Consider the following 14,388-nt stretch of genomic DNA (forward strand, 5'->3'; position numbering starts at 1 on the left):
GTTGCAACTTGTGGTTGCAAGTTTGTGAGTCCCAAGTCTGAGATCTGTCACTGTCAGTTTTATGACCTTGAACAAATCAACTCCTCTGAGCTTCAGTCTCCTCATCTGTCATATGGGAAAAGCATCTGTCCTGGCTACCAAAGAGAGGCATAGGCATCAAATGAGACTGTGTGTAAGCCCTTGTACACAATAAAGTTCTATGTAAACATAAGTTGTTTGATAGATTAGAAATGGATGTAATGGAGAAAAATTATATCTATGGTTTAAAATTGTCAATGAAATTTTATTAAAATGTAGATATGTAAACTAAATGTAGTTGGCTTTCTCCTCCTAGGGCCCTGGGTTAATTTTTTTTGTCTTAATTCATTAAGTTGCTGACCCTGAGTGAAAATGCCAGTCTCCTCCTCTCAGCGATCTGGGTGCCTGCAAGGACACAGGTAATCGCCAAGCCAGGTGATCTGAATCTCACTTGAAAGAAATGCAGTTTCACCCCTTGACAGCAATGAGAATTTTTGGCTATTGGTATGAAACAAAGATTAATGCCAAAAATGAAAAAAACATTAAAAAAAAGCTTCCATGGCAGTGATTTCCCGCTGAAAACTTGATCCGACCTTCAACTGCTGGATAAATTACTTTCATTTTTGAGATGTATGTAGAAACCACGTTGATATCTTGGTCACCTAGGAAAAGTACATATATTACTTAAGTACAAAAAAAGTAACTATCAATTAACAGTAAGAGTGGAGGAAAAGCCAACGTATTTCTTTAAAGTCCTTTGTAATTATAAGAGGAAAGACATCCCTTTCATAAGCAGGGGTGAAGTACAGCAGAAGATGGACCCTGGTGGTCATAAGTGTAAGAAATCTGCTCCTCCACATCCCAGGACAATTGTGGCTGCTGTTCCATCCTGGGTACTAGGGAGAGGACAGTTGCCACAGCTCTGAGCTGACTCAGCGTAGGCTTTGGACCTCTCCAGAACAGGGGTATTAGGGAACAAGGCCAAAAAAATTAGTCGAGACACAAAAGTGGCTTCCTTTCATTGGACTGCTTAAGAATTATTTTCATATAATTGATGGTGGGACAATGGGGGCTTCCTTTCCAAAAGAGAGGAGAGGTGATAAAGAAACACTAATTGCCTAATAGCTACAACAAACCCAAATGGACCAAATAATTTTATTAAATACTTAATATTTAATAATGAAGTACTTAAATATAGTAATTTTTTCTGCAGTCAGTGGTCTCACCCGTGGGTGTATATCAGTGTCACTGGAGAGATTTCTAAATCAGAATCTCTTTTTTTTTTTTTTTTTGAGACAGAGCCTCAAGCTGTCCCCCTGGGTAGAGTGCCATGGCATTACAGCTCACAGCAACCTCCAACTCCTGGGCTCAAGTGAGTCTCCTGCCTCAGCCTCCCAAGTAGCTGGGACCACAGGCGCCCGCCACAACGCCCGGCTATTTTTTGGTTGCAGCCGTCATTGTTGTTTGGTGGGTCCGGGCTGGGGATTCAAACCCGCCACCTTAGGTGTATGTGGCTGGCACCTTAGCTGGTTGAGCTATAGGCGCCGAGCCTAAATCAGAATCTCTTAAGAGCTGGGGCCAAAAGTGTGGTAGTTAATTTAAGATGCTTCCCAGGTTGGGAGTGCTTAGGGTCCCCACACTGCTGCGTGAGTGCCTTCTCTGGCCCCATCCATCTGGTCGAAAATACCATCCAATGTCAAAAAGTGGCTCTCTTTTGTTTGTCTATGATTTGTTCCATCAACCTACCATGCTGAAAGGGCAGCTTTTAGCCCACCTATTTCTACCTGATCTGTTCACCTTGAAAGTTTCTTCAAGAAAGAATATTGAGATGATTTACTATGATGGTTTTCTACATCCAATCCAAAGTTCCAGAGGTCTGGTTTATCTCTAAATGTAAAACTCATGTTTCTCAATTTAAATAGGTGCTTAAATATAGTTAAAATTTTTTTTTAACATTTTTGATTTAAAATTATTTTTTTCCTGGGGTTGGATGGGCATGTTTGTGGGGCCTGGCAAGGCACACATTTCCCAGGGCTGCTGCCCAACAAGCAGGCAGGTCCAGGGCAGAGGGACAGCACCACGCACAGCTCCCTTCCCCATCGGCTTCACTGTTCTTGAGTGTGTTTGGGATGAGGGAAGGCAGAGACCCTTGTGCTCACCAGAGTCGTGTCTTAGTAACTCGTCTTTGATCATGTGGAATCCGTCTCCACCACTGGCCAGGAAGCTTGGCAGGATCACCTTGTACACCTCGTCCATGTCCAGAGGGCTGTAGGATGGCACTCGGCACCTGGTGCATAGCACATCCAGCTGCACCACTCTATCCCCAGGCTTTCGGGAAAGATCATACACCACATGGATTCCTAGAAAAGAAATGAGTCTGTGTTCACTGGACCCAAAGGGAGGCTTCTGTTTTCTAAGAAAGGGGTCTAGAACAGGGGTGTTGGGCTTGGTCTCCATGAATCTGAGCTTGAGTGAGGTTTCACCAAGGACACTGGGGCAGTACTGCAGCTGCCCTTTTTTCATTAGCTTTATTCTTTAGTTCTTCTAAGAGATACAAGAACCACTGCAAGAAAAACCATCTCTGGTCCAGAATGGGTAAAGGGTGACTTTGTAGGGGGAAGCCAAATCTTTTTTTCTTTCTTTAAAAACTTTAATTAATTGGTCCAGTAACTTGATTCAGAAATACAATAAATGCAAGGCACAAAGCACTCTACAATTTTGCAGAGAATTAAATGCCAGTAACTTGGTATTGGGTGACTTTCATAAAGCAAACAGCCACCCAGCACTTTGCTGAAATCAAACATTGCTGTCCCCTCAACTCCCTCCTAGGAAAGCCGAGGATGTCTGGGTTACCCCCAGGCCAAGGGCCCCATAATTACACTCAAGTGGGGTCACAGTTTAAAGTGAAAAAATGAGGCCAGAAAATGGTTCCTGAATAAAATAAGGCTATTAATTAAAGGAGTAATTCACAGGTTTTTGGAATTGTTAACAAAAGTGTTTCAGAAGCTTGCCAATTTTAGAAACATTTATTTGCATTTCATCTTCACTGCAATCCCTGAGATAAGCAGGGCAGGTTTTCTGGCTATGCTCAGAGAGGCTGAGGACTTGCCCCAGGTTGCAGTGGGATCAGAAGCAGGTGTTCTGGCTCAGCGCCCATAACTCAGTGGTTAGGGCGCTGGCCACATGGACCGGGACTGGTGGGTTCAAACCCGGCCCCCTCTGCTAAACAATAACAACAACCAAAAAAATAGCCAGGCATTGTGGCGGGTGCCTGTAGTTCCAGCTACTTGGGAGGGTGATGCAAGAGAATTAATTGCTTAAGCCCAAGAGTTTGAGGTTGCTGTGAGCTGTGACGCCACACACTCTTCCAAAGTGTGACACAGTGAGACTTTGTCTCAAAAAAAAAAAAAAAAAAAAGCAGGCATTCTCACTTGGGCCCACCCTCTTTAATACTGAGGGGACAGTACTCCTTTGAGCTCTGACTTGGGTCCAGGCAATTACAAATAGAACAAAAGAGAGGACTGTTTTGAAAACATACTGAATGGCTTCAACAACTAAGATTATAATAGACAGTAGACCTCAAGGCAGCTGATGTGCTTAGAGCTTAGAGGGCAGCCTCTGGGAAGGGCCCATCCTGTATCCAAATCAGACCTGGCAGAACAAGCTCACTGTGGGGCTCGGAGCTCTGACCCAACCTGGTCTCAATTGCTTTGCAGTCCACGGCCATTAGAAGAGGACATACTGGTGTTAGGCAGGGAAAGTCCAAACAAACCTGGCTACAGAGATCCTGAAAGGAAGAGCTAAGCCAACCAGCAGGAAGTCCACATCCCCCATGGATAAGCTAGCCCCACAGGGTGTGTGACTTACCGCCCACCTGCAGGAACTCCCCAGTGGACTGGCCATAGCGGTGCACACTGTGCTCAAAGACCTTCTTCAGGGTGGAGCCTTTTAACTGCACCAGGTCAAATGTGCCTCCAAAGGGCAGAACAGCAGCCAGGTTCTCCCAGGTGATGGTGCCTGAAGGCAGTCACAGATGGAGAGGACAGCTGGAGGAGATGTACACCTCAAGAGCACCTTCCCTCAGCACTGTCACAGCAGCTCATTTATGTCCAAGTCGCTCCTGACACTGACAGACAGAGTGGAAGAGAGGCCTCTGGCCTCGCCCTCAACCACTGGGCAGGGCAAGGACTCACACGTGGCTGTGTCTAGAAGTCCACTGTGCTCAGACTTGGGTCTTGTGGCATGGGCTGGGTCTCCGGCAGGTCACTGGGCATCATTCAGATGGTGCACCCCTGTCATCTGTCCCTGTTCTCTGATGACGAGATGAGTTTGGGGCCTTATATAGATGCTGGCTGGTGCTGACGATGCACCAGGGAGGTTTACAGAGTACAGTTTATACAGTTTATACACCAGGGAGGTTTACAGAGTACAGTACCACATGATATGATCTCAGATATCTGTAGATACAATGATCCTCTGGTATATATTTCTAGCACAGAAGATTGGTAATTTATTTTTCTTTCTGTTTTTTCTTTATCTTTTCTTTTTTCTTTTTTTTTGAGACAGAGTGTTTCTGTCACCCTGCGGTAGAGTGCTGTGATGTCATAGCTCACAGCAACCTCAAACTATTGGGTGCAAGCAATCCTCTTCCCTCAGCCTCTGAAGCAACTAGGACTATAGGTGCCTGCCACAATGCCTGGATAATTTTTCTTTCTTTTCTTTCCTTCATTCTTTCCTTCTTTCTTTCTTTTCTGTAGAAATGGGGTGCCTACCACAATGCCTGGATAGTTTTTCTATTTTTCTTTCCTTCATTCTTTCCTCCTTTCTTTCTTTTCTGTAGAAATGGGGTGCCTACCACAATGCCTGGATAGTTTTTCTATTTTTCTTTCCTTCATTCCTCCCTCCCTCCCTCTTCTTTCCTTCCTCTAGTTTTTCCCTTCCTTCCTTTCTTTTTTTTTTTTTCTGTAGAATGAGGTCTCACTCTTGCTTGCTCAGGCTTGTCTTGACTCCTGAACTCAAAGGATCCACCTGCCTGGGCCACTTAGAGTGCTGGGATTACAGGGGTGAGCCACCATGCCTGGCCACGTCTGTCTTTTTTCAGATGCCAAAGTGAAGGCTGTTTGCCCTTTATGTCAATCAGTAGCAATTAGTATTTAGCTTTGTGAGTCCGAAATTTAAGCCAAGCTTGGGTTCCACTAATCCCAACTGCTGTTTCTGTGTGTAGATACACAGAAGAACATGCAAGCTTATGTTTGAATTTCAGGTAAGTCCTGGTTTTAATGAGGCTAAGTCTAACTAGAAGGACTGACATTCTGTACATGGTCACAGCAGAGATGGGCTGAGGCTGTGCATGGGCACATAGGACAGAAGCCACAGCAGATGAGCAGGTCAGGGGGAGAACTCTACCACAGTGGTGAAGAGGCAGGCTGGAGAGGAGGGGGCCAGGGAGGGAGGGGGGCCGGGGAGGAGGAGTGGGGAGGGAGGATCACTGGAGAGGAGGGGGTGGGGAGGAAGGGATGCAGAGGGAAGAAGGATAGGGAGGAGGGGGTGGGGGAAGAGTTGGGGAAGGAGGAGGGATGGGGAGAAGGAATGGAAAGGGAGAGGGCCTGGGGAGGAAGGGGGCCAGGGAGGGAGGATCATTGGAGAGGAGGGGGTAGGGAGGAAAGGATAGGGAGGGAGGAGGGATGGGAAGGAGGGGGTGGGGAGAGGGAAAGTGGAGGGAGAGGTGGTGGGGAGGGAGGGGGCCAGGGAGGGAAGATGGCTGGGGGAGGAGGGTTGAGGAGGAGGGAGTGGGGAGGAAGGGATGAGGAGGGAAGAGGGATGGGGAGGAGGGTTGGGGAGGAAGAGATGAGGAGGGAGAAGAGGGTGGGGGAAGGAATGGGGAGGGAGGGGGCAAGGGAGGGAGAAGGGCTGAGGAGGGAGGATCATTGGAGAGGAGGGGGTGGGGAGGAAGGGATAGGGATGGGGGAGTGATGGGGAGAAGGGGGTGGGGAGAGGAAATGGGGAAGGAGGGAGGTGGGGAGGGAGGGGGCGAGGGAGGGGAGAGGGCTGGGGGAGGAGGAATGGGGAGGAGGGACTAGGGAGGGAGAAGGGATGGGGAGGAAGGGTTAGGGAGGAAGGGATGGAGAAGAAGGGGGCCACGAGGAAGTAGGACTTGGAAAGGAGGGCTGAGGTGGGAGGAGAGCTTGGGAGGAGGGGGTGGGGAGGAAGGAATGGGCCCAGGGAGGGATGGGGTGGAGGGGTAGGAGAATGGGGGGCAGGGAGGTGGGAGAAGAGGAGTGTGGGGATGGGAGATGGGGGGGGCGGGCTGGGAGAGAGGATCCCCAGGGAGGGAGGGAGCCCAGGAGGAGGGGAGCCAGGGAGAAGGGGGTCAGGGACCCTACCATTGTTTCTTTCGTCAATGGGTGAACGGATGCCACCTCCATTTAAAATGCACATGGACACATGGTTCCAGAACATTTCATCTGGGTGTCTCAGGTTGTTGTCAATCTGTAACAGTAACACAAGCTCACATTGGCTGTTTTGGGTCTTCTTCCTTAAAACCAGCTACAGGGATCTGGTTAGCTCTGCTAAGGATACGAAGCCACCTTTCCCTGCTCCTGTGTTCCCAGATACTTCTCAACTATAATTACTCAGAACTAGTTTTATGCTCCAAGAAGCAAAAATATGATACTGTGACCAGTCTTGTACTAGATTCTTGGAAACAGGAGCTTTCAGCTCCCTCTTCTAAACCCCAGGGGCCTCATGTTGGCTGGCCTCAGCAAGCCTTGTCTTGGGTCATAGCCCTGGTGTCAGGACTGGGCCCCTGTACATGGTCCTTGAGGGCAGGACTGGCTCATCCTTGCTCGAGGGCAGTGCCCTGAAGCCTGCTCAACACCAGACCTCATGCCAAGCACTAGCCTCCACGTTTGTGTCTCCAGCCAGATCCCAAAGCATAATTTTGAAGGCACAGTGACAGCTTCTTGAAAGTGGGGAGAATCAAGTACATTCTTACTGTCCTTTTGCAAAACATATGTGTAATTACAGCAAATAACATGAATATAGTGTTATATTCATAAAATATATAATGCGAACATAAAAAATGCAAAAATCAAAAGTTCTTGTATGCATTTGCCTTTTTAACAGAGTGTATGCACTGCACAGCCAGGGTATTTCCTTCTAAACCACACTGGCTTCTCCAACTGCTTCCCTGGCTGTGTATGTGGAGCTGAGCAGCTGCCAGGAGCCTCATCTTGGGATGTGAGCGTTGTCACTTACTCAGCAAACATTTACTGAGTGCATCTATATCTCAGGCGCTGGGCCCTGGGCCCTGGGCCCTGAGTGCTGAACGCTAGTAGAAAAATGTGTCCCCTGGGTGCAGCCTGTGGGCCAGTGGAAGGGGTAGATTGGACCCTGGAGATCTGGGCTTGGCTTGGCCCCCAGGGAGAGAGCACAGCCAATACCTTCATAGATAAGCAGGCTGGGATAATTCCCATGGCTGACCTGGCTTAGCCCAGGGGCTCCCTGTTATCAGAATAGCTGTGTATTGTCATTCTGTGCTGGGAAAGAGAAAGCAGTCCCACCAGGCATGGGAGCTGAGTGGACAGGTCAGGGGAGAGCAGTGTGGCCACTTAGGGCCAAGCAGACATGCTTTGTCCACTTGTCTGACAACTTCAGGGCCCCTCAGTTTGTCTGTGTAGTCACATCATCTTACCAAAAAAAAGCAACATCCAAAACTCAGACATGGAAGACGACTCTGACGTGAAGGTTTTAGTTCTCGCAAAGCAATAAAGTGGCATCACCCGATCTACTCCAGGGACCTCACCAAGGCACTCAGTGTGAGGCCACACCTAGCTTCAGTCTGGCCCTGTGTTCCTCCCACATCCTCCCCCTCCCTGGATACTGTGCATCCCACAGACGCCTCACCACTGCATCACAGATCAGGTTGCCCAGATTGCACTCCCGGAATCGGCAGGACTGGGTGGAGCCGTCCAGATAGACAATGGTTCTGCCCAGTTCCTGGGTGGAAAAATTATCTAATTTTACCCTCCATTTGTTAATGTCTGCTTTTATGCTTGGATCTAGAAGAAAAATTAGAAAGGAAGGAAAGAAAGAAGGTAGCCTGTGGTTAAAGCAGACTTCACACTCAGACTTCCTGGTCTGGGGAAGGGATCTAAAACCGTCTAGCTTTCCTGCTCAAGTGCACATTTCTTTACCGTATTTAGATACATTTTGGTTTTAACCATGAAATTTCCTTAGGAACCTATATTCTGTTCCCTGGAAATAAGAACTGGAGTGGATCTGAGGGACATCCTGAGCATCTCAAGATCAACTCATCCCATCTGCACGTGCAGCCTGCCTGAGCAGCAGGGCTCTATGGGCCTGAGAGGCCCAAGGACAGGTGTCTGGCTGTCAAGGTGCCACTGGGCTGTCCTGTCTGTGTGGTCCTCACCCCGATTCCTGAGAGGCTGGTGTGGTGACCACAGACTCTCCAGGTGCTTTGCCCTCACACTCACCCTCCTGATCTGATCATGGTGAACAGAGGAGGTGGGAGCAGAAACAGGCACAGGGATATGTCCATGTGTGACTTAAACATGAGCAACACATAAAAACATGCTTCTGAGTCTCAGACAGGAGTGAGGAAGGTCCAAGGTCCTTCATGTGACAAACAAGGACATGGAGGCCCCTCCAGACCGAGCAACCTGCCCAAGGCACATGGCCTCTAGTGTATGGGCAACCTGAACCCCACTTTGCCCAGTTTGAGCCCCTCTGTGTCGATAACCAGCTTTCCTCTGGGCAGAGCTGAGCATGGCTTCTTCATATCAGGCCCAAGAGCTTTGACAAGTCAGAGTCTGGTGCTGAGGACTCAGAGAAGTAGACAAGCATCTGGGCATTTGAGTGTGTTTTAAATCTCCTTCTCCACGTGAAGCATAAACTCCAGGGAGAAGCTAAATTCCTCAACATTATTATAGCTTTTCCTTGAGATGTTCTTTAAAAAGGGGTGGAGTGAGGGAATACCCAGCCATCTAAATTTGGGTAGGAGGGCTAGTCCCCCAAGTGTCACTACCTTCAGGAATGCTGCTGTTGAGAAGAATTGGGTTTCCATGTGAAGAGACGACATTTCCTTTGTCATCAAACTCTATCTTCAGATAGCCCAGGTATTTGCCAAAAGCATAGGCCTGGACCACGGGGACCTTCCGCCCATCGTCCGCAGTGACTATGAATGGGTACTTCCCAGCAGGCACCTCTCTGGAAGGGGGATTGCCTGAAATAAAAGCACTGAAGCGGTTCAATCAGCCCTTGTGCCTGGCTGGCTGTAGGCCACCAGCCGGTGACAGTGACCTTTAAACTGATGCTTTACCAGCTGCCGATTCACACAGCAGGCCTTTCAGAGCCCTGCCTGGGTGTCTGCCCATTTCCGAATGCCCTTTTGGCACATGAATCCTTCTATTTTTCACTCAGTGGGCATTTACTAAGCTCTTCCTAAGCCCTGGCATTGTGCCTAGTGCTGTATGGTCCAGAAAGGTGGATGCTGCTGAGACTATCCAGCCCCAGCCTGACCCAGGCTCCATTCTCACCAGTGGGCAGATCAGCTAAGCCACCTCATGCTAACACACTTTGGTTTCTTTGCCTGTGAAACTGATGAAGTAACACCTCTATGTCACATGCTGTTGGAAGGATAAAATGTTTAAACTCTGCTGGCATGTATCAATAAATGTGTCTCAGCCCCAGTAGGTCAGTGGTTAGGGTGCCAACCACATGCCCCAGGGCTGGCAGGTTTGACCCCGGCCAGGGCCTGCTACAACAACAACAAAAAAATAGCTGGGTATTGTGGTGGGTGCCTATAGTCCCAGCTACTTGGGAGGCTGAGGCAAGAGGTTCACTTAAGCCCAAGAGTTTGAGGTTGCTGTGAGCTGTGATGCCACAGCACTCTACCAAGGGCAACATAGTGAGACTCTGTTTCAAAAAATAATAAAAATAAACATAAATAAATAAATAAATGTGTCTCTAAAAACTCTAGATGCACACTCCAAAGCTTTAAATCTTTAATGGGAAATGCAGAAATGACAAAGAGCTTCCTTGGGTTTTGCTGGGAAATTCTGCACCTGAGATGTCTCTGCTGACTGGGCACCATACACTCCCCACCTGGGAGCCCCATGCTGGTCAGGGCTGCAGCCTCCAACTCAATGGGTCCCAGTGGGGGAATCTCGAGGTTGCCCATCACCCAGAAGCTGGAAGCCCCCATGGCCTCCTGGATGCAGTATAGCCACCAGGGAGCAGCGGCCCTGCCTCTAGTCATGTGGCTCAGACACATCCTCTTGTCCGTTCCTCCCTTGGGCACACGGAAGTCCCCATCTTTCCTTCACGGAGACAATGACATAGTTTGGGCTGTTCTAATCGGAGAGTACAGAACAGATACCCTTGACCCCACCACGGCTCTGTCACCTCCTTCCTCACATCCTGTGACTAGTTTTTTCCTCCTGGCTATTTACAGAGGGTCCAGAGGACTTGGGCACATGACGGTCACACACATGGTCAGTTACGAGAGTTGGCCACCAGCCAGGCCCTGGGCTTGATTACATTTAGTCCTTCAAGCCTCCCACAAGGCAGGTCTGATCACTCCCTGCACTTTATGTATTTTTTAAACACGGAGTCTCACTATGTTGCCCTCAGTAGAGTGCCGTGGCATCATAGCTCACAGCAACCTCAAACTCTTGGGCTTAAGTGTTTCTCTTGCCCTCAGCTTCCCAAGTAGCTGGGACTACAGGCACCCACCACAACGGCCTCTATTTTTTTGTTGTTGATGTTGTTGTAGTTGTCATTGTTGTATAGCAGGCCTAAGCCGGGTTCGAATTCTCCAGCCCTGGTATATGCGGCCAGCCACCCTAACCACTGAGTGATGGGCACTGAGCCAACTCCCTTTACTTTACAAAAAGATTATGGGTTGTCACAAGTAAAGTACCCAGGTCACACAGCTGGTGCATGATGGGGAGCAGAAAGAAAGGCAGGGCTATGAGCTGGAGCCTGTGCCATGTTCTGACCCTGCCCACCATATTAATCTCACAGTCTGCCAGCTGCCAAAGGCCACAGCAAGTGCAAACCCAGGGTTTGCACCTGTGTCCCAACCTCTTTCTGGGCTCCCCCACTGCAACTGAGACAACTGGGCAGCTGTGAGAGACCCAGACCAGCTATGCTACCCTGCCAGGAACAGTCCCCTTTCAGTTCAGCAACCACAGGGCCAAAGTTCTGCAAATGACAGTACTTCACCAACAGCAAATACTGTGGCCAACCTCAGTGTCCTACCTTCTTGTCCCCTTTGAGGAAAAAAAGCAAAGAAAAAAGTCTTGCAACCGTACTGTTTTAGAAACTGCCAACATAAGAGCCAGTGAGACTTGACGTGTCTTCATTAGCCTCAGTGACAGGCCGGATGATGTGACACAGGACAAGACAGTGGGGAAGGCAGACTCACCACCCATCTGCTCTGTGCTGGCCCTCTTGTGGCCAAGCCTGAGCTTGGACTGTAAAAAAGGGACCTGGTGGTCAGGAAAGCCCTCCCAGCCCCCAGCTAATTCCTCTGATGCAGGGAGCTCAGGAAGGTGAAGGCCCTGATGTCCATGAGGTGGTGGAGGACACCCCGCCAGGGAGCATCCCACTGAAGATGGCACCAGCAGTTTCTGGAAACCCAAGAAGTCAGCAAACCTGACTTTTATTTTTCTACCTTCCATAGAAATATCCCAATTTAAACAGAATATAAAAGTTAGGAACCCAGCAACGTGAAGCATGCCTCCTCAGATCAGGGTGAGCTGGTAACCTCAGCCCCTCTGACACAGCCCATTCCTTGGTGGAAAGATCTTGATGTTCTTTTTGTTAAAACAAAAGACCAGTGGTTATGGCGCCACCCACATACCCTGAAGTTGGCAGGTTTGAACTTGGCCCGGGCCAGCTAAACAACGACAACTGCAACAAAAAATAGCCAAGAGTTGTTGCAGGTGCCTGTAGTCCCAGCTACTTGGGAGGCTGAGGTAAGAGAATTGCTTAAGCTCAAGAGTTGGAGGTTGCTGTGAGCTGTGACGCCACAGCACTCTACCAAGGGCAACGTAGTGAGACTATCTCAAAAAAACAAAACAAAACAAACAAACAAAAATAAATACTTGTCATTCGCATCTTAAATGGACTTAATTAGGAATAAGGAGGACACTGATCCCACAACTGGGGCAGCAGCTGGTCTTGTCTGGCCCATCTCTGCCCCAGCACAGCTGCATCCTTTCTACCCTCCCACTTGCCCACCCTGGCAAACCAGAGCATCAGAGAAGGCAGCCAGGGCTTCATACTTCCATGCCATTCCACATTATACCATTAAATGTTCTGCTCATGCCCAGAACATTCTTCCCACATAATGCCGCACATCAGTCTTTAGAAACCGGACTCATCTGCACAGCAGGGAAATTGTTCAGACTCTGCTCTAGCCATTGAGCTAATAATTTACCCAGGAATCAAACCTGGGGCCATGAAGCTCTGGGTGGATGTCTAGGGCTGGAAAAGGGGTATCTCCTGGCACAGTGCAGGCACTGGGAGGAAGCTCACAGGGCTCTGCCCTGGCAGCAAGGGGCACAGTGATCCCAAGTATAGATCTGCACACAGATGCCAGGGGCAGGCCTTCACCATGGTTTTCAATTGGCTTAACTGCAGAATGTTACAAGGCAACCCATGCTATGATTTTAACACATATGGGAATTGATATAAGAACCCCTGAACTGGGGCCCCAATAAAAGGACTGGATAAAAATAATTGGTAATTGGATGATGCCTGTGGCTCAGTAGGTAGCGCACCAGCCCCATATACCAAGAGTGGCAGATTTGAACTCGGCCCTGGCCAGCTAAAACAGCAATGACAACTACAACAAAAAAAGAGCCGGGTGTTAATGGCAGGTGCTTGTAGTCCCAGCTGCTTGGGAGGCTGAGGCAAGAGAATTGCTTAAGCCTAAGAGTTGGAGGTTGCTGTGAGCTATGACTCTACCGAGGGTAACAGAGTGAGACTCTGTCTCAAAAAGAAAAAAAAAAGAATTGGCAATTGCCAGATTTCAATCAATTGCTTCTAAGAGTCTGTTAAATTACCCCTTTACTTCACAGATACAGAAACTGATGCCTACACTTATCCAAAGCCACAGCTATCCAGACTGATCCAGCAGAATTAAAAATTTAGTTAAAATATTGGGGGACAAATGGAGAGAAAACATCTTGGAAGACCATCGAGGATAGCACAGGGAATAAATAGAGTCCTCAGGACACAGGTTCCAGTCTGCACTAACTTTACTGCTTTTTTCTCTAACAGCAACAACACAGACCTGTTTGTGACCCCAGGATTTTATTCCTTGAGAGAGAGATTCTCACTCAAGCCTGATTCTTGCAGCTGTAGCTTGAACATTCTGGCAGGGGCTGTGTGCACGGGCATGGCAGTCATGACCAAAGGAGGCCAGAAGGGCAGACACTGGGGCACTCGACTCACACTGCTATAGTCCCGCCTCAGGTGAAGCTGAGTTTTTAAAAATATGTGTCAGCTACAGTACCATCAAATGAATTTAATGGGTTGTAACTGACATTAAAAAATCAAATAACAGAACAAAAATTCAGGGTGCAATCTAGGAACTTTGGAAAAGTTTCCTTTTAGGTGTCTGTATATACTGGGTCCTGCACACACTGTAATCATCCTCAGCAAGACTTGAAAGTCTAAGACATGTATTATTTTATTTATTTATTTATTTAGAGACAGAGTTTCATTATGTCACCCTCGGTAGAGTGCCATGGCGTCACAGCTCACGGCAACCTCAAACTCTTAGGCTTAAGGGATTCTCTTGCCTCAGCCTCCCAAGTAGCTGAGACTACCAGCGCCTGGCTATTTTTGTTGTTGTTGTTGCACTTGTTTAGCTGGCCCAGGCTGGGCTTGAACCCGCCACCCTTGGTGTATGTGGCTGGCCCCACTGTGCTATGGGCGCCGAGCTAAGAGATGTATTATTTTTAATTATTTCTTACTCACCTTTCTTTCTTCCTTTCTTCCTTCCCCTCCTTCCCTCCCTTCCTTCTTTCTATTTCTTTCTTTTTCTTTTTCCTTTTTTTTTTTGAGACAGTCTCACTTTGTTGCCCTCGGTAGAGTGCCATAACATCGTAGCTCACAGCAACCTCAAACTCTTAGGCTCAAGTGATCCTTTTGCCTTAGCCTCCTGAGGAGCTGGGACTACAGGTGCCTACCACAACCTCTAAGATATTTTTTTTAGAGGCGCCCCACTGTGCTATGGGCACCGAGCTAAGAGATGTATTATTTTTAATTATTTCTTACTCACCTTTCTTTCTTCCTTTCTTCCTTCCCCTCCTTCCCTCCCTTCCTTCTTTCTAT

The 14,388-nt window shown here is 48.3% G+C and overlaps 1 protein-coding gene across 1 annotated transcript in view; it reads right to left on the reverse strand.

Moving 5' to 3' along the window:
* Window positions 1–257: 257 nt before the first annotated feature.
* Window positions 258–14,388, reverse strand: part of NT5E (5'-nucleotidase ecto) — a 52,755-nt gene continuing 38,624 nt past the window's right edge. Inside the window, exons 4-9 of the mRNA XM_003801292.3 lie at window positions 9,065–9,262; window positions 7,924–8,078; window positions 6,402–6,507; window positions 3,886–4,035; window positions 2,178–2,378; window positions 258–680 (exon numbers count right to left, since the gene is read on the reverse strand). Coding sequence (XP_003801340.1) covers window positions 517–680; window positions 2,178–2,378; window positions 3,886–4,035; window positions 6,402–6,507; window positions 7,924–8,078; window positions 9,065–9,262 — 974 coding nt within the window. The 3' untranslated portion in view covers window positions 258–516. The remainder of the gene's footprint in view (window positions 681–2,177; window positions 2,379–3,885; window positions 4,036–6,401; window positions 6,508–7,923; window positions 8,079–9,064; window positions 9,263–14,388) is intronic.

This window comes from Otolemur garnettii, unplaced genomic scaffold (genome assembly GCF_000181295.1).
Source record: "Otolemur garnettii isolate 467f Iridium unplaced genomic scaffold, OtoGar3 scaffold00205, whole genome shotgun sequence".
Classification (NCBI taxonomy): Eukaryota; Metazoa; Chordata; class Mammalia; order Primates; family Galagidae; genus Otolemur; species Otolemur garnettii.